Below are 21,626 nucleotides of genomic sequence, written 5' to 3'. Positions count from 1 at the left end.
CAGAAAAGTAGTAGTTTTTCTAACTTGCCATGTCTTCCTCATGAGCAGTGCATTGCAGGACCTTGGGTATCCAAGGTTATGACCGTAGCAACTAGCGGTCACTAGCAGTGGTCGTAACCATGGATACCTAAGGTCCTGCAGTGTCTGCACAGGAGGAAAGACCTCAGGAAAACTATACTTCATTTATAATTGGAAGTATTTGCTAATATTATTACACATACTTATTGAGATAGGATTTGGAGCTGGAAGTACCCCTTTTAACTTTAAACCTGTTGGCAGCTTTCAGTCATGGAAGCGTGTCTTCAGTCACAGCTTTGTACACAGTGCTCAAGGACCTTAACCATACACTGACTGACAGCTGGCTTATTTTCTACCAGAAGCCAGGCTAAAGTTTTTTTTTTTTCTTTTTTCCCAACTAGAACACAGCACTCATTTGTCTGCACATCAGCTGAGACAAAGAAAGTTGGCTTAGCGATTTAACTAAGACAGCTAAGGCTAGGGTCACATTGCGTTAGTGCAATCCGTTTAGCGCTAGCGGATTGCGCGAACGCAATGTTTTTTATGGGGCCGCGTTCGGGGTCGCGGTAACGTCCCCGCTCTCGCAGATCCCCGATCTGCGAGAGCGGGGAACGGACCGCGGGCGCGCCTCGGACGCTGCAAGCTGCGTCCGCGGCGCGCCAGGAATCTCCGGCGCGTCGCTAGCGCGTGCCGAACATGGCACGCGCTAGTGTAGCGCGTTCCCATTAGCGTGAATGGGCGCGTTAACGGCCGCGTTGCACGGCGTTAACTTCGCCGTGCAACGCTGTCCGTTTAACGCGGTCCCATAACGCAATGGGAACCCAGCCTTACCCTCTTTAGGCCTCTTTCACAGGTTAGTGTGTCCAGGACGTGGGGTGACAGTTTTCACACGTACCAGAGACACTTACACACCTGGACCCATTCACTTGAATTGGTCTGTGCATATGTCAGTGTGTTTCCGTGGACCCTATGTCCATTGGCAAAATATGCTGAAATGTCTGTTTTTAACAGCAGTACAGGCCACAAAACGTCTGGCACATTTGCACAGGGATGTCATCAGTGTGACACATAGCAGTGCCTGAGAAGCAGCAATACAGTTAGCACTGTTCCCCGGCACCGGATGCAGAAGACTGCTTTCATCATTCTCTCCTGCTCTGCTAGCGAGCAGAGGAGAATGATGAGTTATATTCAACTGATAACCGCGACAGCTGATGGGACTATAGCTCCCACCAATCTACACCTGCTGCTGCTAACAGTGAGAGTAGGCGGCAGGTGATTGGACAATTCATCGGCTGTCTCCTGCGCTATAAATACAATAAAAAAAAACTGGCATGGGTTCCCCAATATTTTTGATAACGAGCCAGGCAAAACTGACTAGCTGGGGGCTGCAACCCTTTATTATTATTATTGCTGTACTTTATGCATGCCAGCAAGTAACATAGTAACATAGTTAGTAAGGCCGAAAAAAGACATTTGTCCATCCAGTTCAGCCTATATTCCATCATAATAAATACCCAGATCTACGTCCTTCTACAGAACCTAATAATTGTATGATACAATATTGTTCTGCTCCAGGAAGACATCCAGGCCTCTCTTGAACCCCTCGACTGAGTTCGCCATCACCACCTCCTTAGGCAAGCAATTCCAGATTCTCACTGCCCTAACAGTAAAGAATCCTCTTCTATGTTGGTGGAAAAACCTTCTCTCCTCCAGACGCAAAGAATGCCCTCTTGTGCCCGTCACCTTCCTTGGTATAAACAGATCCTCAGCGAGATATTTGTATTGTCCCCTTATATACTTATACATGGTTATTAGATCGCCCCTCAGTCGTCTTTTTTCTAGACTAAATAATCCTAATTTCGCTAATCTATCTGGGTATTGTAGTTCTCCCATCCCCTTTATTAATTTTGTTGCCCTCCTTTGTACTCTCTCTAGTTCCATTATATCCTTCCTGAGCACCGGTGCCCAAAACTGGACACAGTACTCCATGTGCGGTCTAACTAGGGATTTGTACAGAGGCAGTATAATGCTCTCATCATGTGTATCCAGACCTCTTTTAATGCACCCCATGATCCTGTTTGCCTTGGCAGCTGCTGCCTGGCACTGGCTGCTCCAGGTAAGTTTATCATTAACTAGGATCCCCAAGTCCTTCTCCCTGTCAGATTTACCCAGTGGTTTCCCGTTCAGTGTGTAATGGTGATATTGATTCCCTCTTCCCATGTGTATAACCTTACATTTATCATTGTTAAACCTCATCTGCCACCTTTCAGCCCAAGTTTCCAACTTATCCAGATCCATCTGTAGCAGAATACTATCTTCTCTTGTATTAACTGCTTTACATAGTTTTGTATCATCTGCAAATATCGATATTTTACTGTGTAAACCTTCTACCAGATCATTAATGAATATGTTGAAGAGAACAGGTCCCAATACTGACCCCTGCGGTACCCCACTGGTCACAGCGACCCAGTTAGAGACTATACCATTTATAACCACCCTCTGCTTTCTATCACTAAGCCAGTTACTAACCCATTTACACACATTTTCCCCCAGACCAAGCATTCTCATTTTGTGTACCAACCTCTTGTGCGGCACGGTATCAAACGCTTTGGAAAAATCGAGATATACCACGTCCAATGACTCACCGTGGTCCAGTCTATAGCTTACCTCTTCATAAAAACTGATTAGATTGGTTTGACAGGAGCGATTTCTCATAAACCCATGCTGATATGGAGTTAAACAGTTATTCTCATTGAGATAATCCAGAATAACATCCCTCAGAAACCCTTCAAATATTTTACCAACAATAGAGGTTAGACTTACTGGCCTATAATTTCCAGGTTCACTTTTAGAGCCCTTTTTGAATATTGGCACCACATTTGCTATGCGCCAGTCCTGCGGAACAGACCCTGTCGCTATAGAGTCACTAAAAATAAGAAATAATGGTTTATCTATTACATTACTTAGTTCTCTTAGTACTCGTGGGTGTATGCCATCCGGACCCGGAGATTTATCTATTTTAATCTTATTTAGCCGGTTTCGCACCTCTTCTTGGGTTAGATTGGTGACCCTTAATATAGGGTTTTCATTGTTTCTTGGGATTTCACCTAGCATTTCATTTTCCACCGTGAATACCGTGGAGAAGAAGGTGTTTAATATGTTAGCTTTTTCCTCGTCATCTACAACCATTCTTTCCTCATTATTTTTTAAGGGGCCTACATTTTCAGTTTTTATTCTTTTACTATTGATATAGTTGAAGAACAGTTTGGGATTAGTTTTACTCTCCTTAGCAATGTGCTTCTGTTTCCTTTTTGGCAGCTTTAATTAGTTTTTTAGATAAAGTATTTTTCTCCCTATAGTTTTTTAGAGCTTCAATGGTGCCATCCTGCTTTAGTAGTGCAAATGCTTTCTTTTTACTGTTAATTGCCTGTCTTACTTCTTTGTTTAGCCACATTGGGTTTTTCCTATTTCTAGTCCTTTTATTCCCACAAGGTATAAACCGCTTACACTGCCTATTTAGGATGTTCTTAAACATTTCCCATTTATTATCTGTATTCTCATTTCTGAGGATATTGTCCCAGTCTACCAGATTAAGGGCATCTCTAAGCTGTTCAAACTTTGCCTTCCTAAAGTTCAATGTTTTTGTGACTCCCTGACAAGTCCCCCTAGTGAAAGACAGGTGAAACTGCACAATATTGTGGTCGCTATTTCCTAAATGCCCAACCACCTGCAGATTTGTTATTCTGTCAGGTCTATTAGATAGTATTAGGTCTAAAAGTGCTGCTCCTCTGGTTGGATTCTGCACCAATTGTGAAAGATAATTTTTCTTGGTTATTAGCAGAAACCTGTTGCCTTTATGGGTTTCACAGGTTTCTGTTTCCCAGTTAATATCCGGGTAGTTAAAGTCCCCCATAACCAGGACCTCATTATGGGTTGCAGCTTCATCTATCTGCTTTAGAAGTAGACTTTCCATGCTTTCTGTTATATTTGGGGGTTTGTAACAGACCCCAATGAGAATTTTGTTACCATTTTTCCCTCCATGAATTTCAACCCATATGGACTCGACATCCTCATTCCCTTCGCTAATATCCTCCCTTAAAGTGGACTTTAGACAAGACTTTACATAGAGACAAACCCCTCCTCCTCTCCGATTTTTACGATCCTTTCTAAACAGACTGTAACCCTGTAAGTTAACTGCCCAGTCATAGCTTTCATCTAACCATGTCTCGGTTATTCCCACTATGTCAAAGTTACCTGTAGATATTTCTGCTTCTAGTTCTTCCATCTTGTTTGTCAGGCTTCTGGCGTTTGCGAGCATGCAGTTTAGAGGATTTTGTTTTGTTCCAATCTCCTCACTGTGGATTGTTTTAGAAATGTTCTTACCTCCCTTCTGAGTATGTTTTCCTGGGTCGTCTTTGTTTGAGTCTAATGTTTTTCTTCCCGTCCCCTCTTCTTCTAGTTTAACGCCCTCCTGATGAGTGTAGCGAGTCTTCTGGCGAATGTGTGTTTCCCAGGTTTGTTGAGGTGTAGTCCGTCTCTGGCGAGGAGTCCATCATACCAGTAATTCACACCGTGGTCCAGGAATCCAAATCCTTGTTGTCTGCACCATCGTCTTAGCCAGTTGTTTGCATCAAGGATCCTGTTCCATCTCCTGGTGCCATGCCTGTCTACTGGAAGGATAGAAGAAAAAACTACCTGTGCATCCAGTTCCTTTACTTTCTTCCCCAACTCTTCAAAGTCCTTGCAGATTGTCGGTAGGTCCTTCCTTGCCGTGTCATTGGTGCCAACATGTATCAGAAGAAATGGGTGGACGTCCTTGGAGCTGAAGAGCTTTGGTATCCTATCGGTCACATCCTTGATCATCGCACCTGGAAGGCAGCATACTTCTCTTGCAGTTATGTCCGGTCTGCAGATGGCTGCTTCGGTGCCTCTCAGTAGTGAGTCTCCCACCACCACCACTCTTCGTTGCTTCTTGGCTGTACTTTTTGCTGTCACTTGTTGCTGTGTGCCCTTTTCTTTTTTGCTTGCTGGTATTGCTTCATTCTTAGGTGTGCCATCTTCATCCTCTACAAAGATTTGATATCGGTTCTTCAGTTGTGTGGTTGGTGATTTCTCCATGGTCTTCTTGCTTCTTTTGGTCACATGCTTCCACTCATCTGCTTTTGGAGGTTCTCTGACACTTTTTGCACCTTCTGTGACCAGTAGAGATGCTTCTGTTCTGTCTAGAAAGTCTTCATTCTCTTTGATGAGTTTCAAAGTTGCTATTCTTTCTTCCAGACCCCGCACCTTTTCTTCTAAAAGGGCCACTAGTCTACACTTCTGACAGGTGAAATTGGATTTCAGAGTATGCCCTCTTTAAAGATGGCCGCGAGTGTCTTTCGCGCATGCGCAGTTGCGTCATCGCGGGTCTCGGCTATTGCGGCGCCTTGTAGGGCGGATCACATGGGGCCCGTGTGTTTCTGCTTCCGCTGGTCGTGCAGGCCGGGTTCAGGATGACGTGACGCGCAGGTGAGTGCAATCACCGCTATTTCCGGGTGGATGTACATTTAACCTGTGCCCCTTATCGGGTACACCCCCTGAGGAAGGTAGTCGCTGAAACGCGCGTTGGGGTGGACGGGAACGGCGTGCATGTGCACTGTGACCCCCTACTGTGGTATGTACAGTGGGGCAAAAAAGTATTTAGTCAGCAATAGTGCAAGTTCCACCACTTAAAAAGATGAGAGGCGTCTGTAATTTACATCATAGGTAGACCTCAACTATGGGAGACAAACTGAGAAAAAAAAATCCAGAAAATCATTGTCTGTTTTTTTTAACAATTTATTTGCATATTATGGTGGAAAATAAGTATTTGGTCAAACAAAATTTCATCTCAATACTTTGTAATATATCCTTTGGCAATGACAGAGGTCAAACGTTTTCGGTAAGTCTTCACAAGGTTGCCACACACTGTTGTTGGTATGTTGGCCCATTCCTCCATGCAGATCTCCTTTAGAGCAGTGATGTTTTTGGCTTTTCGCTTGGCAACACGGACTTTCAACTCCCTCCAAAGGTTTTCTATAGGGTTGAGATCTGGAGACTGGCTAGGCCACTCCAGGACCTTGAAATGCTTCTTACGAAGCCACTCCTTCGTTGCCCTGGCGGTGTGCTTTGGATCATTGTCATGTTGAAAGACCCAGCCACGTTTCATCTTCAATGCCCTTGCTGATGGAAGGAGGTTTGCACTCAAAATCTCACGATACATGGCCCCATTCATTCTTTCATGTACCCGGATCAGTCGTCCTGGCCCCTTTGCAGAGAAACAGCCCCAAAGCATGATGTTTCCACCACCATGCTTTACAGTAGGTATGGTGTTTGATGGATGCAACTCGGTATTCTTTTTCCTCCAAACACGACAAGTTGTGTTTCTACCAAACAGTTCCAGTTTGGTTTCATCAAACCATAGGACATTCTCCCAAAACTCCTCTGGATCATCCAAATGCTCTCTAGCAAACTTCAGACGGGCCCGGACATGTACTGGCTTAAGCAGTTGGACATGTCTGGCACTGCAGGATCTGAGTCCATGGTGGCGTAGTGTGTTACTTATGGTAGGCCTTGTTACATTGGTCCCAGCTCTCTGCAGTTCATTCACTAGGTCCCCCCGCGTGGTTCTGGGATTTTTGCTCACCGTTCTTGTGATCATTCTGACCCCACGGGGTGGGATTTTGCGTGGAGGCCCAGATCGAGGGAGATTATCAGTGGTCTTGTATGTCTTCCATTTTCTAATTATTGCTCCCACTTTTGTTTCTTCACTCCAAGCTGGTTGGCTATTGCAGATTCAGTCTTCCCAGCCTGGTGCAGGGCTACAATTTTGTTTCTGGTGTCCTTTGACAGCTCTTTGGTCTTCACCATAGTGGAGTTTGGAGTCAGACTGTTTGAGGGTGTGCACAGGTGTCTTTTTATACTGATAACAAGTTTAAACAGGTGCCATTACTACAGGTAATGAGTGGAGGAAAGAGGAGACTCTTAAAGAAGAAGTTACAGGTCTGTGAGAGCCAGAAATCTTGATTGTTTGTTTCTGACCAAATACTTATTTTCCACCATAATATGCAAAAAAAATGTTAAAAAAAACAGACAATGTGATTTTCTGGATTTTTTTTTCCTTTTTGTCTCCCATAGTTGAGGTCTACCTATGATGTAAATTACAGACGCCTGTCATCTTTTTAAGTGGTGGAACTTGCACTATTGCTGACTGACTAAATACTTTTTTGCCCCACTGTATATGTACTAACCCTATATCTACAACTAAGGTCACATGTACCCATGACAGTTGTCCTATACCTTGCTATACATACATGACGTAATTACATACCTACTAAGGGCTTTTGGATCACTGTTTATGGTCAGTCACGTGCACCCTGCCCTGTCCCTTTGATATGTGTAGGATTTTGCGGAGGGGATTTTCCTGCCTGCCATGTTGTATACCTGTCTATATATTAAAGTTTTTGTACGTTTACATAATTTAGGATTTTTTGACTTTTTCGCCTCTTGAGTATATTCTATGTACCGTATTTTTCCGACTATAAGACGCACTTTTCCCCCAAAAAAATTGTGAGGAAAATGGGGGGGTGCGTCTTATAGTTGGAAGGTAGGCTTACCGACATTGTGGCGGCGACAGAGGTGCGGGGATGATGTGGTGCGGTGATCGGTATGGCGTGAGCAGGGTCCTGTCCACATATGAGGTGAATCCGTGGCCCGGTATTGAAGGAGAGAAGCAGAGCTCGGTGAGTTACGGTTTTCCCGGTGGTGGCGGCCATCTTCCTGAGGCCGCGCGTGCGAAGATTGAGTTTTCTGCTTCCTCGCACTTCAGGAAAATGGCCGCGGGAGGCCGCGCGTGCGCAGATAGAGATCGTGGTGGCCATTTTCCTGAAGCCGAGCTCGCAGATTGAGATCTCGGCTTCAGGAAAATGGCCGCCGCGATCTCCATCTGCGCACGCGCGGCCTCCCGCAGCCATTTTCCTGAAGCCCTGGGAAGCAGAGTACTGAATCTGCGCACGCGCGGCCTCCCGCAGCCATTTTCCTGAAGCCCTGGGAAGCAGAGTACTGAATCTGCGCACGCGCGGCCTCAAAGATGGTCGCCGCCACCGGGAAAACCGTAACTCACCCAGCTCTGCTGCTCTCCTTCAATACCAGGCCGCGGATTCACCTCAAATGTGGACGGGACCCTGCTCACGCCATACTGGTCACCGCGCCACATCATCCCTGCACCTCTGTCGCCTCCACAATGCCGTTATGCCCGCCGCCACCGGGAAAACCGTGACTCACCCAGCTCTGCTGCTCTCCTTCAATACTGCCGTGGCGTCACCTCAAATGTGGAAGGGACCCTGGCTGCCGCCACCTGAGGATGTGACCGCACATCTGCCGCCGCCACAGCACTGCCGCAACCTCCCCATGGACACCAGGCCATGGCGTCGCCCACCTAAGCAGGATGGGACCCTGCTCAGGTGCACACCGTTCCGCCCACCGCACCTCAGCATCACCTCACCTCTGCCACCACCATGCCTCATGTGACCCTGCTCTGCCACTGCCTGCCCTCAGGTAAGAAATCTTAAATTCGGACAATAAGACGGACCCCCATCTTATAAAAAAAATCTTTTTCTGCAATTTTCACCCCAAATTTGGGGTGCGTCTTATGGTACGGTGCGTCTTATAGTCCGAAAAATACGGTATATTTGCAGTTGTCCAAATATGGTCCCAGTCTGTCCCAGCAAATATTATGGTTATACAAAAATGTTAGAGCAATAAGACGGACTATGTATTCCATTGACTATCTAGTGTTGAATATATGATGTGAAATGTTTTTATGTGCAATATAATCATTATAATTTGTTATAACTAACCACAGTTAGTTACTATGCCTGGGCAACGTTGGGCTCTTCAGCTAGTTTGAAATAAATACAAGATACACTTTTCCATTTTATTGAAAAATAACAAACACCGTTGTACTCGCCTAACACCCATTCCATTGAAACCCAAGTCTCCTGTAATAAAACAAAAATAAAAAAACAATATTCCTCACCCATCCGATGTTCTTTCCCACACTGTAATCTATGTCCGAGGGATAAAGTTTTCAACCTAGACGGTACCAAGATGCAACTGTCCAGGCTGAGAACCAGTGATGAATGAGCTGCTGTGAGCCCAGCATCAGTGAGCAGCAGTGACCACCTCGAGGTTACCGTGGGTCACTGAGGCTGTTCCCAGTCAGGCTGAACTGTAATGACCTCCGCATCATGAGAAAAAGTCAGAGTTCACCACAGATCTTTGATGTGTCTTATATATTATAATCTACTATATAATTGTCACTTCCGTCTGTCTGTCTCTGTCTGTCACGGATATTCATTGGTCGCGGCCTCTGTCTGTCATGGAAATCCAAGTCGCTGATTGTTCGTGGCAAAACGCCCACGACCATTACCATGACCAATCAGCGACGGCCATAGTCTGGCAGCGAAATGGCCTTTGCTTTTCTGCCCTGCAGTCAGCGCTGAGCGCTCACACAGAGTTAATGCCAGAGTTAACGGACCACGGTGTAATGCACTCCGTTAATGCAGCAATTAACCCTGTGTGACCAACTTTTTACTATTGATGCTGCTCATGCAGCATCAATAGTAAAAAGATCTAATGTGACAAATAATAATAATAATAAAAAAAAAAAAGGTTGTTCTCACCTTCCGACGTCGCCTGCTGTCCTCGGCAGTGCAAGCAGCAGGTTCCGGTTCTAAGAATGCTATGCGAGAAGGACCTGCCATGACGTCACGGTCATGTGACCGCGACTTCATCACACGTCCTGCGCTCATACCAACCCAGGGACCGGAAGCTGCCGCGTGCACCGCACACTGGCGCCAGGACTACAAAGAGCTCTCGGAAGGTGAGTGTTTTATTTTAAATGTTTTTAACCACGCATATAGTGCCCACATTGCTATATACTACGTGGGCTGTGTTAAATACTGCGTGGGCTCTGTTATGCTGTGCAATACACTACGTGACTGTAATATACTATGTGGCTCTACAATATACTACGTGGCTGTTATATACTATGTGGCTCTGCTATATACTACGTGGCTGACCAATATACTACATACCTGTGCAATACACTATGTGGCTATATACTACGTCGGTTGTGTTATATACTGCGTCATTGTGCAATATAGTACGTAGCCTGTGCTATATACTACCTACATATTCTAGAATACCTGATACGTTAGAATCGGGCCACCATCTAGTATGTATGTATGTATGTATATCTATCGATCTCTATCAGAAAGCGGTTGCCCTCACTGTTATTAATGAAAGCAGGTAGAGAATGATGGGAGTAATAGTCCCATCAGCTGCTGTTATCAGTTGAATATAAGGGGTAATTTTTCTCCTTACGGAGAGTGACATGTCAAGCATGCCGAGATGAGGAGCTGCAATGATCATCAAGGAAACACGCAAATTGTCTCTACAAAGAGGAAGAGGACTAGAACTCTAGTGCCACCTATAGGAATTAGCAATCCTAAATGGCAGTCGGCCATTTAACGAGACCTTATCACATGACTTAGGATAAAAGCCAAAACCAGAATCTCAATTTGCAAATTGAGATTCTGGTTTTGGCTTTTATCCCAAATCATGTGACAAGGCTCGTTAAAGGGTCGGCATTGACTTTTAGGATTGCTACTTCCTGGTGGTGGCACTAGAGTTCTAGTCCTTTCTCTCTGAAGAGACAATTTGCAGTTGAATATAACTCATCATTCTTCCCTGCTCGCGCTGATTGTCGGCAGAGCAGGAGAGAATTATGGCCGCTGTCTTCAGCGCTAGGGAACAGCAGTAACTGTACCGCTGCTTCTCAGGCGCCGGTACGTGTGGTACTTATGCAGCACATGGTTGCACACACAGATACTGTGATATCCGGTATTAGTTTTTCCGGTACTGGAAATACCAGGACTTGGGTTGATCGAATAGCTTCAGGATAAGTGCTTATCCGAATAGCTTTACTGGTTACCTGGAGCCCTCCTGCTAAGTAGCTGTTTGGCACCGCAGCTACACTTGTCGCGGCTGTGTGACAGTTACAACACATGCATGGTGAGCCCAACAAACAGGCTATCCATGCATGTGTTATGACTGACACAGCCGCTGCGGCGCCAAACAGCTGATTATCGGGAGCAGACCAGGTTACCGAGGCAGCTATTCGGATAAGCACTTATCTAAAGCTATTCGATCTACCCTAATCAGGGCGTGTGAAACCAGCCTTATGCATATAACTGATCCTTTGCTGACCAAACCTGTTGTGCACAAGCTGCAAGAAAAGCTCCAAAGACCATCTTATTACCAGAGTACCATGCACATTTCTCAATAACGTGGAAAAGCATACATGTGAATTTTCTCCACCTCCACTCTGACCAGAACAATCGATTTGTGGGGTGGAAAGAAGTTAGTTTGCATTTTGAGACCGTTACTTTGACACATACTATAGAGTTAACTTATGAATATATTAGTCGACAATTGGTGAGCTTAAATGAGTTGTTGATTGTATATTCAATGCAATTTTATTCCTAAGAATGTACAGGTATTTGAATTTTTGGCTTTTTTGCATGTAGATAGCTGAAGATACGGATGTCTTGTCAGAACTAAATGTCAAACGAAGTAGCAGGCTGCCTCCGAAGGATTTTCTGCCTGAGATTGAGGAATTATCCATCAATCTAATTGTAAAGATATTTCTTTTCTGACTTATTTCCACTCAATGTTTGCACTTTTCACGAGTATTTTTATTTTTTTCCTCTGAGCTACTTTTCACTATTATCTCTTTCACTGACTTGCTGTTTCTGAATGATGGGATTTGGTGGTAGAGCTCACCACATTGTATTTTGCTTGTTCTTTGTTTTGTTTTTTTTCCTTTTGTAGTATATAGTGTACTTTAGGAAGTTTCTCACCTACATATTTATTTATCCCTTGACCAGAACATTTCCGGTGATTCCTTTTCTGAGCTTCCAAAGATGTTGGAGTCTGAAAAAGGTGGTCGACTGCAGGCTGTTTCTAAAGAGTCAACAACTGTAGCAAGAAGGACACCAAGAAAGAGGGTGACTGCATAGTTATTGTTTATCACCATGCTTTGGGGTTGGGTCGGGTTTCAGTACACTGCAATGCTTTAGATGTTTTTCCAGTACGTTCCTCCCGAATGCACACCAGGAAGTAGTCCTTCCAAGACCTTTGATGGGACAGTATCACAGAGAGGTTAAAAGGCCTCTCCCACTTCGACCCTCCAGTGTTATTCCTGTCCCTACAGGGGATGGAGGCATCAGAGCTCCTAGAGTGAAGATGATGTCTTGTGGAGCTTCATTGCATGGACTTGGAGGGCATTGCAGGAGGGTTCACAGATTTCCCTTCCTTGCCAAGCAGTCCTGTGCCAACACCTATGAGTAGAGGTCCCTCAGCCATCAAGAGTTGTATCAGAGTACAGACTCCGAGGGTCTCAGATTTCCCCTCCACCTGTCAAGCGGTCCTGGGCCGACACCTCTCTGGGTAGAGGTCCCTCAGTCAACAGACAGCCAGTGTATCTTCTGAACTGATGCAGTGTTCCAGGTTGTGACACAGCTTCCCTCCATGGTGGGCTCTCAGCATTACCAGTCCCCTCTGCTCTAATGGTATCTGGAGGCGACGGCTATGAGGAAGGAAGGGGTGAAGTTATGGGATGGTGTGGAGGCAGCACAGGTAAGTGCACTGTGTAAATGTCTCAAATATGTAGTCCTCTGGGCTCATACTAGCCTCATGCCTTTATGCCAAAGCTGGGCCCATGGCCTCATCTGCTGAAGCTTGGTGTCAGGTACAGAAGTCAGGCCTTGGATCTCTAGGCTAAAGTTAGGTTGCGTGTCTGGCCTACTTCTCATGATTTGAATTCAGTTTGCTGCATGTCATGCCTGCACAGGGCCTCACAATTGAGCTTCAGAGTTTAACTTATGCCGAGCATGTTTGTCTTCCCTTTGTGGATGAACAACACTCGGATGTTTTCAGTGTTGTCTGCCGTTCCAGTATCCGTCAGTCTACTCCATCCGTAATAAGACGCATGGTGTTAATACATCATATTATCTCTGTAATGACGGCCCTCCAGCAGCATCTCATTAATTGGCTTATTTAGGTGGGTCTAGTCATACAATTCAGATGTACCACTCAAAGGTTTTTCTTGAATTCAGAGGAATTAGTCTCTCAAATGCAAGTCTGAGTTTGATCTCGTGTCTTGCACCTTCAAGCGTGGCCCTAGCCTGTGCCTCACAGGGTCTCTGGCTTTGTGCATCGTGCTTATGCCCATGGTCTGTATTAAGACTTAACCCTTAATTGCGGAGTTCATACTATAAGGGTATGTGCACACGTTGAGGATTTGCCTGCGGATCCGCAGCGGATTTGGCCCTGCGGATTCGCAGCAGTTTTCCATCCAGTTTACAGTACCATGTAAACCTATGGAAAACAAATAGATGGGAAGCTATATGCCATAAAATTGCACACAACTTTTTATTGATACAATATTAAAAGATTAAACGTAAAACTAGTTAGTATGGGGACCGCAATATACAAAAAAAAAAAATTACAGGTGAATCATCACCTTTAAAGGGAAACTGTCACCACCCCCAGGTGTTTGTAACTAAAAGAGCCAACTTGTGCAGCACTAATGCTGCATTCTGTTAAGGTGGCTCTTTTAGTTCTTGTCCCTGCCAATACTGAAGTAATCGGTTTTAGAATTTGTCCCTCATACCTTGAATTTGTCGGGGGGGGGGGGGGGGGGGGGGGGGCAGGTCTTTCCCCCACACAGTCGCACCACAGCTGTCAGTTACTTCCTCATTTATTCTGGGCACCGCCTCAGTGTTATGGCATTTTTCCGGCGCCTGCGCTGTAATCTTAGTCCTTGGGCATGCGCAGTTAGCGCTGCCCGTCCACTGACATCACATGTTGTCTGTCTTATTGCGCCTGCGTGGACGTGCGGCCCGAGATCCCGCCCCGCAGTCTCTTCTGATTTATTCATACTGTGGGGCTGGGAATCTTGGGCATGCGCAGTACTTATATGCGGCTCTCCCTCCGTCTCTTTCCTACTGTGCAGCGTCATAGGAATCTGACACCATGCCCAAGGACTGTACCTTTAAATGACTGTGGCAGCCCTGACGCGCCTTTCGCTTTTAAGCTTTTTCCAACGGAGATGCACACTCCTTTGGAAAAAGCTTAAACACGAAACGCGCGTCATGGGTGCCACAGTCATTTAAAGGTACAGTACTTATTATATTTACTTCCATCCTTAAGGTTTCCTATCCCTGTTCCTTACTACCATGCCCCCTTCTTACGGATTTGTTTTGCTGCATACATCATAATTAGGCACTAATTGAAACCGTTTTCATACTACTTTTGTGGCTGAAACATGTGGAGGCAGTTACTATTACATGGATTGACAATGGAATATCTAAGGATATTGCAAACACTGTTATGGGGCTTGTTATATTTTGACTACTTCACTATGTATGATACATAATACAGATTTTTGGAAGCTTCATTTCTCCACAAATTTATAAATACTTAATCTTCACTTTAATCCTAATAACCGCTCCATTCTTAAAGGTGATGATTTACCTGTAATTTGTGTACCTTTTTTTTTTTTTGGCACTTTTTTTTGCATATTGCTGTCCCCGTACTAACTGGTTTTACGTTTAATCTTTTAATATTGTATCAATAAAAAGTTTTGAGTAATTTTATGGCCTATAGCTTCCCGTCTATTTTTTTGATTTATGTAATGTTTGGAACTGCCATTGATCTAGGCATGGTATATACTCTTTGAGCTATGGAAAACCAAATCCGCAGTGCACATGCAGAAACGCTACAATATATTTTCCTCAGCATGTCAATTCTTTGTGCGGATTCCGCAGTGTTTTACACCTGCTCCTCAATAGGAATCCGCAGGTGTTAATACGCAAGTGAAATCCGCACATAAATGCTGGAAATCCGCAGGTAAAATGCAGTAGGTTTTACCTGTGGATTTTTCAAAAACTGAGCAGAAATCCTCAACGTGTGCACATTCTGTACCCTTACATGACATACTACTGATTTGGGAGTGGAAAAAAATCCCATGAGTTAGATGCTAATTTCTTCATGCTGTAGGGGAAAAGATCCCTCCTGACTCCACATAAGGCAGTCGGGCTAGTTCCCTTGCTCAACATCCTGTTAACAGATTCTAGTATCAGAATCTAGTTATCAAGGAAGACATCTAGGCCTTCCTTGTACTTTTGTCTTGAGCAGTACAGCATGAAGTGGCAGAGTCCCATACTCTCTGGTACTCTTAGGGTATGTGCACATGTCAGGATTTCTTGCAGAAATTTTCCTGACAAAAAACGGACATTTCTGCCAGAAATCTGCATGCGTTTTTTGTGCGTTTTTCCCAAATGCATAGAATTGCAGGAAAAACGCAGAAAATCCTCAAAAATAATGAACATGCTCATTTTTTTTTCCGCGATGCGTTTTTTTCGTGGAAAAAAACACATCCATGTGCACAAAACATGCAGAATGCATTCTAAATGATAGAATGCATAATGTATGCGTTTTTTAATGAGTTTTTATAGCGTTTTTAGCATGAAAAAAACGCGAAAAACCTGAACGTGTGCACATGGCCTTACAGTGCAGTACCCACAGTCTAGGGGCTCTTGACTAAAGAATCCATAGTTGGGTCTCTTGCACATAAGGATCCATAGTCTCACTGCTCTTACAGTAGATAATCACCCTCTGTGATTAAAAGAAACTCTGTTTCCTGCTAGAAATAGAGGCTAGTCCCTGTCTCCCGTGGAGTCCACGTGTACAGTTATAATTCAAAAGATCTCATGCCGTTCCCTCATTTATTTGCACATGGCAGTGGGATCGCCTTTTGGGCCTTTTATTTTCTCTAGGCTGAGTGAGTCCAAGTTTTAGCTTGTCCTGGTTACCAAAAAAAAAAAAAAAGTATGTATATGGCACAACCGACAGTAAGGGCATTATATTTATTGTATAATAATAATAATAATAATAATAATAATTATTAATTTAGGCCACTTTCATCAATTCCAGAGTCCAGACTCTGTGATTAACAGCGGCACCACAGGAAAGATGAGTCACGCGTCTCTATGAACCCATGGTTGGTAATGGCAGGGGATGTTATCTGACAGACTGCATATTTCCTTAAGGTACCGTTACACTAAACGACTTTCCAACGATCACGACCAGCGATACGACCTGGCCGTGATCGTTGGTAAGTCCTTGTGTGGGAGCTGTCACACAGACAGCTCTCTCCAGCGACCAACGATCAGGGGAAAGACTTCGGCATCGTTGAAACTGTCTTCAACGATGCCGAAGTCCCCGGGTAACCAGGGTAAACATCGGGTTACTAAGCGCAGGGCCGCGCTTAGTAACCTGATATTTACCCTGGTTACAATTGTAAAAGTTAAAAAAACAAAAACAGTACATACTCACATTCTGATGTTTGTCACGTCCCCCGGCGTCCACAGGGTTAACTGCAAATGCACGCGCTGCTGCCGAGAGCTTTCCCTGCACTGTCAGCGCCGGCCGTAAAGCGGCGGTGACGTCACCGCTATGCTTTGCTTTACGGCCGGCCGGCGCTGACACAGTGCAGGGAAAGCTCTTGGCAGCAGCGCGTGCATTAGCAGCGCTCCTGCCGAAAGCCGTTTTAACCCTGTGGGGGACGTGACAGACATAGGAATGTGAGTATGTACTGTTTGTTTGTTTTTTTAACTTTTACAATGGTAACCAGGGTAAATATCAGGTTAATAAGCGCGGCCCTGCGCTTAGTAACCCGATATTTACCCTGGTTACCAGTGAACACATCGCTGGATCGGCGTCACACACGACGATTCAGCGATGACAGCGGGTGATCAGCGACCAAAAAAAGGTCCTGATCGTACCCAGCGACCAACGATCTCCCAGCAGGGGCCTGATCGTTGGTTGCTGTCACGCTTAACGATTTCGTTAACTATATCGTTGCTACGTCACAAAAAGCAACCATATCGTTAAAGGGATCCTGTCACCCCGAAAATCGCGGGTGAGGTAAGCCCACCGGCATCGGCAGTGCGCAGGCGTCGGGCCTCTCTGACCTTTCCGGCGCCTGCGCACTGCAGTACTTTGTTCTGCCCTCAACAGGGCAGACAAGGTACGCCTGCGCCGGAGCCGTGGCTGAAGATCAGAAGAGGACGTCTTGTAATGAAGATGGGAGGCGCCGCAGCGGACCATAGACACCCATCCAACCGGACCAGCAGCGGGACCGCCCCTGGGTGAGTATAATCTAATGTCTTTTTCTCCTCTTTCAGGTAACATCGGGGGCTTATCTACAGCATTACAGAATGCTGTAGATAAGCCCCTGATGCCGGTGGGCTTACCTCACCCGCGATTTTCGGGGTGACAGGTTCCCTTTAACTAAATCGTTATGTGTGAAGGTACCTTTAGTCTGCATTGCATCCAGCCACTTACTTGAGGCCTAAAGATTTAAGGATTCAGAATAAGATGTCCGGGGTCTCCTGGGTGTGTACTGTATACTTATACATTACTTATGTAATGTATCCCAATGCTCTGACCATTTATTCATATGCTAAAGCTTATTGGCTTGATTTTTCAGCATTCAGGGGGCCACTGTCCTGCAGGACTCTTTGTGCTATGGTAAGCTAGTCTGAGCCCAGGAGGACCAGTGAAAGAACAGTCCTGTGCACATGCAAGTTTATTATTGGTCTGCTACAGTCCTCACTGCATTTGTGGAAGTGGCTATCACCATACTTTTGCTGGACAGTAAGAGGCATTTAAGGTCTATTCTATGTGATGTTTATAGCTTTAATTTATCTAGCAATCACGTCAGTTCATTATTGGTGTTGGGTACAACAGGAGCGTTCTCGCTCAGTTTTTGCTGTTACAATGTGTATACACATTTAATACTAAATTTTTGGCATTATAGACACATATCAGGCACTCGCTATGTTGTTTTCTATAATTGTCTATTTTTTTCTGATCTTACAGATGGGTTACTACTAGTGATGAGCAAATATACTCGTTACTCGAGATTTCCCCAGCACGCCTGGGTGTCCTCTGAGTATTTTTTAGTGCTCAGAGTTTGTTTTTCTTGCCTCAGCTGAATGATTTACATCTGTTAGCCAGCTTGATTACATGTGGGGATTCCCTAGCAACCAGGCAACCCCCACATGTACTTATGCTGGCTAACAGATGTAAATCATTCAGCTGAGGCGATGAAAACGAAATCTCTGAGCACTAAAAAATACTCTGAGGACACCCGAGCGTGCTCAGGAAATCTCGAGTAACTCATCACTAGTTACTATATCTAGCCTTATTCTTGCCCGGGACTTTGGTCCCTTTAGGGCTTCTGTACCCATCCTGATGCCATTTCTCTGGCACTATTCTGGCTGTGCTGTCCAGAGGAACGTACTGGAAAAAGGGAACTGGATCTACCAGTAATTCGATTTCCAGGTAGTCCCTCAGGACAGCACCCTTATTTTCCCTCCCTTATGTTCATCTTTAGGCTTACACAAGATCAATCTTCCTGAAGATTGTTCATTCATGGAGCTGGGGTCATTAAAGTATTTATCTTGCATATGAATTTCTAGTGGCTCGTATAGACCAATTGCATCCAGCCTTCTGTGGTACTTTGAAAAACAGTGGAGGTGGAAGGAGCCTTTTAGCCTTTGTGATCCTGTCCCGCTCTAGGTCAAGGAAGGACTACATCCTGGTGTGCTGTCCTGAGGGACTATTTGGAAATTAAATTACTAGTAGGTCTAATTCCCTTTTTTTTTTTTTCCCATCACCTTTTCCATAAAAAAAAATATATATATAGGTGGTAGCTACAGACCCTGCTGATGAAACAGATAACTCTGAGGCTGCGCCTATATCCGAAACTATATTGGCTTCAAGCAACAGAACTCTAGTATGTGTTCCCTGCTTCCCGTGAAGTCTTAAAAGTGAATTTGTAACTGAACATTTTCTTTTTGCCCTTGATGATCTGTGTAGACTAATGTAGAATTCTTTCAATTTAAATCCTGTCAGGTTGATTATCAGGTGACTGAAAATTTCAAGCATTCTAATGCATTGCGATCTGTCAGTGAGTTCACAGATTTGTCAAGAAGGACACCAAAGAAACAGCTGATCAGTGAAAAAGTAAATACCGCTAAGTGAATAGTAACTTATTTTCTAGAAACACTGACTCCACACTATTTAAAATAGTGTGAACTTAAAACATTTTATTTTATAGTAAACTATTAATGCATATATTCAGACTTGACTACGTTTTGTTTCTTCATATGTTACACATTTGTGCCCCTATGTGTGTAATGCAGTATTTTTAAACTTGCTGTAGCAAACTGATTAAGCTTCTTTTTTAATAAGGTCATTGATGTTCAAAGTGTTGGTCATACAGATCCAAGTGATCTTCTGAACACAGCAGTGATTGAGGTGACAACTTAATATTTCAGCTTTCCTCTTAAATGTTAATGACCTCATTAGATTGTCAAAATTAAAATAGTATTGTTCACATTGAAGGATGCTGGAAATCTGAGTGAACATCCTCTGGAAACTCCAAACAAGACAAGACAGTTGAAAATAACAAAGTTTGTTACTCCCATTAAAAAACAGGGAAGATATTTACCTAGCACTTGTGGTGATAACTTTCCTTTAGTCACACGCCTAGTTGGGTTTCCTGGGGCCTGCATTTCATTTCTGCACTATATAGTATAGTGTTTTTTGTTTGTTTTTTTTCTATGTAGGTTATAGAAAAGACATTTACAGAAGAAAAACGGGAAGGAAGAGATATTTTGAAGGACATGTTTCCATATGAATCTTCAACCCCTACAGGAATAAGGTTTGTTTTGTTTCCCCCCCCACCCCACCCTTTAGTATGTGTGCAATAAATTATATTTAAAGGTTTGAGCATACTTATTCTTTATTTTTTTTTTTTTCTTTTTCTTTTCCCCTCCATCACAGTGCAAGTTGTCGCAGGCCGATAAAAGGAGCTGCTGGTCGACCTTTTAGTGTCAAAGATTTCAAAGATTACAAATTGGATGAAAGTTATTCTACTAAATATATCTCTAAATATCATCCAGTAATTGAAGAGAAACCTACCAAGGGGAAAAGTGAGCGATCCATCCCCATTTGGATAAAGCTACTTATTCTCCTCATTTTGGCTGTGCTTTCCTTCTTGGTTTACCAAGCAATGGAATCCAATGAAGGGAACCCAATAATGAAATGGTTCCAGGGCAACCAAAATTTAAGCAAAGATGAAAACTGATTTTCAGTGACTCAACATATTTAACAGTCCTGAATACACAAGCTGCCATTTTGTCAGGAACCTGCAAATAATGTGACACCTGAAACCCATTTGTACATAAATAAATATGGTACACATGGAAATCTGCTATCTATTTACTGTGGAAAGCTAGAAGAGGACTGTGCCATAATGAGTAATGTTATTTTTTATTAGACATCGAGCATTTTGTAGTATTTCCTATATTTTTAACAGGAATACTTTAGTTACAGTAATACTTAATTGGCAGAGGAAATCATAAGGCGATGTGAATTAATTTCTTAAATTCACTCAAACAGATCATGCTTCTAGATAGCTTTATGTGAAATTCTAGAGATCGGCTAATCTATTATTAAATCATGAAGAGCAAATGTTTTGCTATAGCTATGTAGTTTAGCCTGCTACAATTATGCTGATAAAATGACTGCAATATTTTTTTAACATTGTTGTGCATTCTGTGTTTCAAAGTAACTCTGTAAGTATTCCTGCCCAGAAATTTCTTATCTACTGTATCTTACACTTGCCAATCTACTGGACATATGATCTTTAAAAATATCATGCAATTAAATAAAAAAAAAGTTGTTAGATGTACTGCGTAATATACTCTTCAAATGAAATTCTCAGCAAATTAGGAACAATATTTTGGGTAACATTGCTTGCTGCAGGAGTATTATGTTTGCGATTTAAAGTCTTTTCACCTATACTGTGAATATGGTCACTGACTAATTGTTGGTTTTTATGTCAATGTTTGATAGATAAAGCAAAGCATTAATGTAGCAGTCTTCTCTTTATTAATGACCGCCAATGCGACTTTTTACGGTGGTCATTAAGGGTCTTGTTACCGCTTTTTTTTTTTTTTTTTTTTTTTTTTTTTTTACATCACTGAAGAATAAGTAAATGGTACCCCTTAATGGCTGAAAGTACAATGGGTATCTGCTGTATAGTGTAGCGAAAATCCTCTGCATTGGCCACTGTGATGCATTGGTTTTAAAACCTATTTCTCCATCGCCACATTGGGGGACAGAGGACCGTGGGTGTATGCTGCTGCCGCTAAGTAAATACAAAAAGGGTTAACTCCTCCACAGTATACACTGCCCACTGGCTCTGGATAGAACCAGTTCATGCCTAGTGTCCGTAGGAGGCACACTGTGTCTGTTGTTCAGACCATACTTTTTTACTTTTATTTTTATTCTTTTATTTTTAACCTTTTGCGCAAGAGGAAGACTGGGGCGACGGACCCTTTCAAGGGTCCGATCTCCCCCAAACATCAACAGGCGAGCACGGCGAG

General features: G+C 43.7%; 1 protein-coding gene across 5 annotated transcripts in view; it reads left to right on the top strand.

The window, feature by feature from the left end:
- TMPO (thymopoietin) overlaps positions 1-20,929 on the top strand; it is a 55,317-nt gene extending 34,388 nt beyond the window's left edge. The window contains exons 5-11 of one of the 5 annotated variants that reach the window (XM_069764443.1): positions 11,628-11,735; positions 11,988-12,107; positions 18,878-18,967; positions 19,087-19,197; positions 19,426-19,491; positions 19,803-19,897; positions 20,020-20,929. In XM_069764443.1, coding sequence (XP_069620544.1) covers positions 11,628-11,735; positions 11,988-12,107; positions 18,878-18,967; positions 19,087-19,197; positions 19,426-19,491; positions 19,803-19,897; positions 20,020-20,323 — 894 coding nt within the window. In that variant the 3' untranslated portion in view covers positions 20,324-20,929. The other 4 variants (XM_069764445.1, XM_069764444.1, XM_069764447.1 and 1 more) reach the window with 4 other exon arrangements.
- The last annotated feature ends 697 nt before the right edge of the window (positions 20,930-21,626 follow it).

Source organism: Ranitomeya imitator, chromosome 4 (assembly GCF_032444005.1).
Source record: "Ranitomeya imitator isolate aRanImi1 chromosome 4, aRanImi1.pri, whole genome shotgun sequence".
Classification (NCBI taxonomy): domain Eukaryota; kingdom Metazoa; phylum Chordata; class Amphibia; order Anura; family Dendrobatidae; genus Ranitomeya; species Ranitomeya imitator.
Note: the sequence above shows the minus strand (reverse complement) of the source record. Positions and strands in the feature narration are given on the sequence as shown.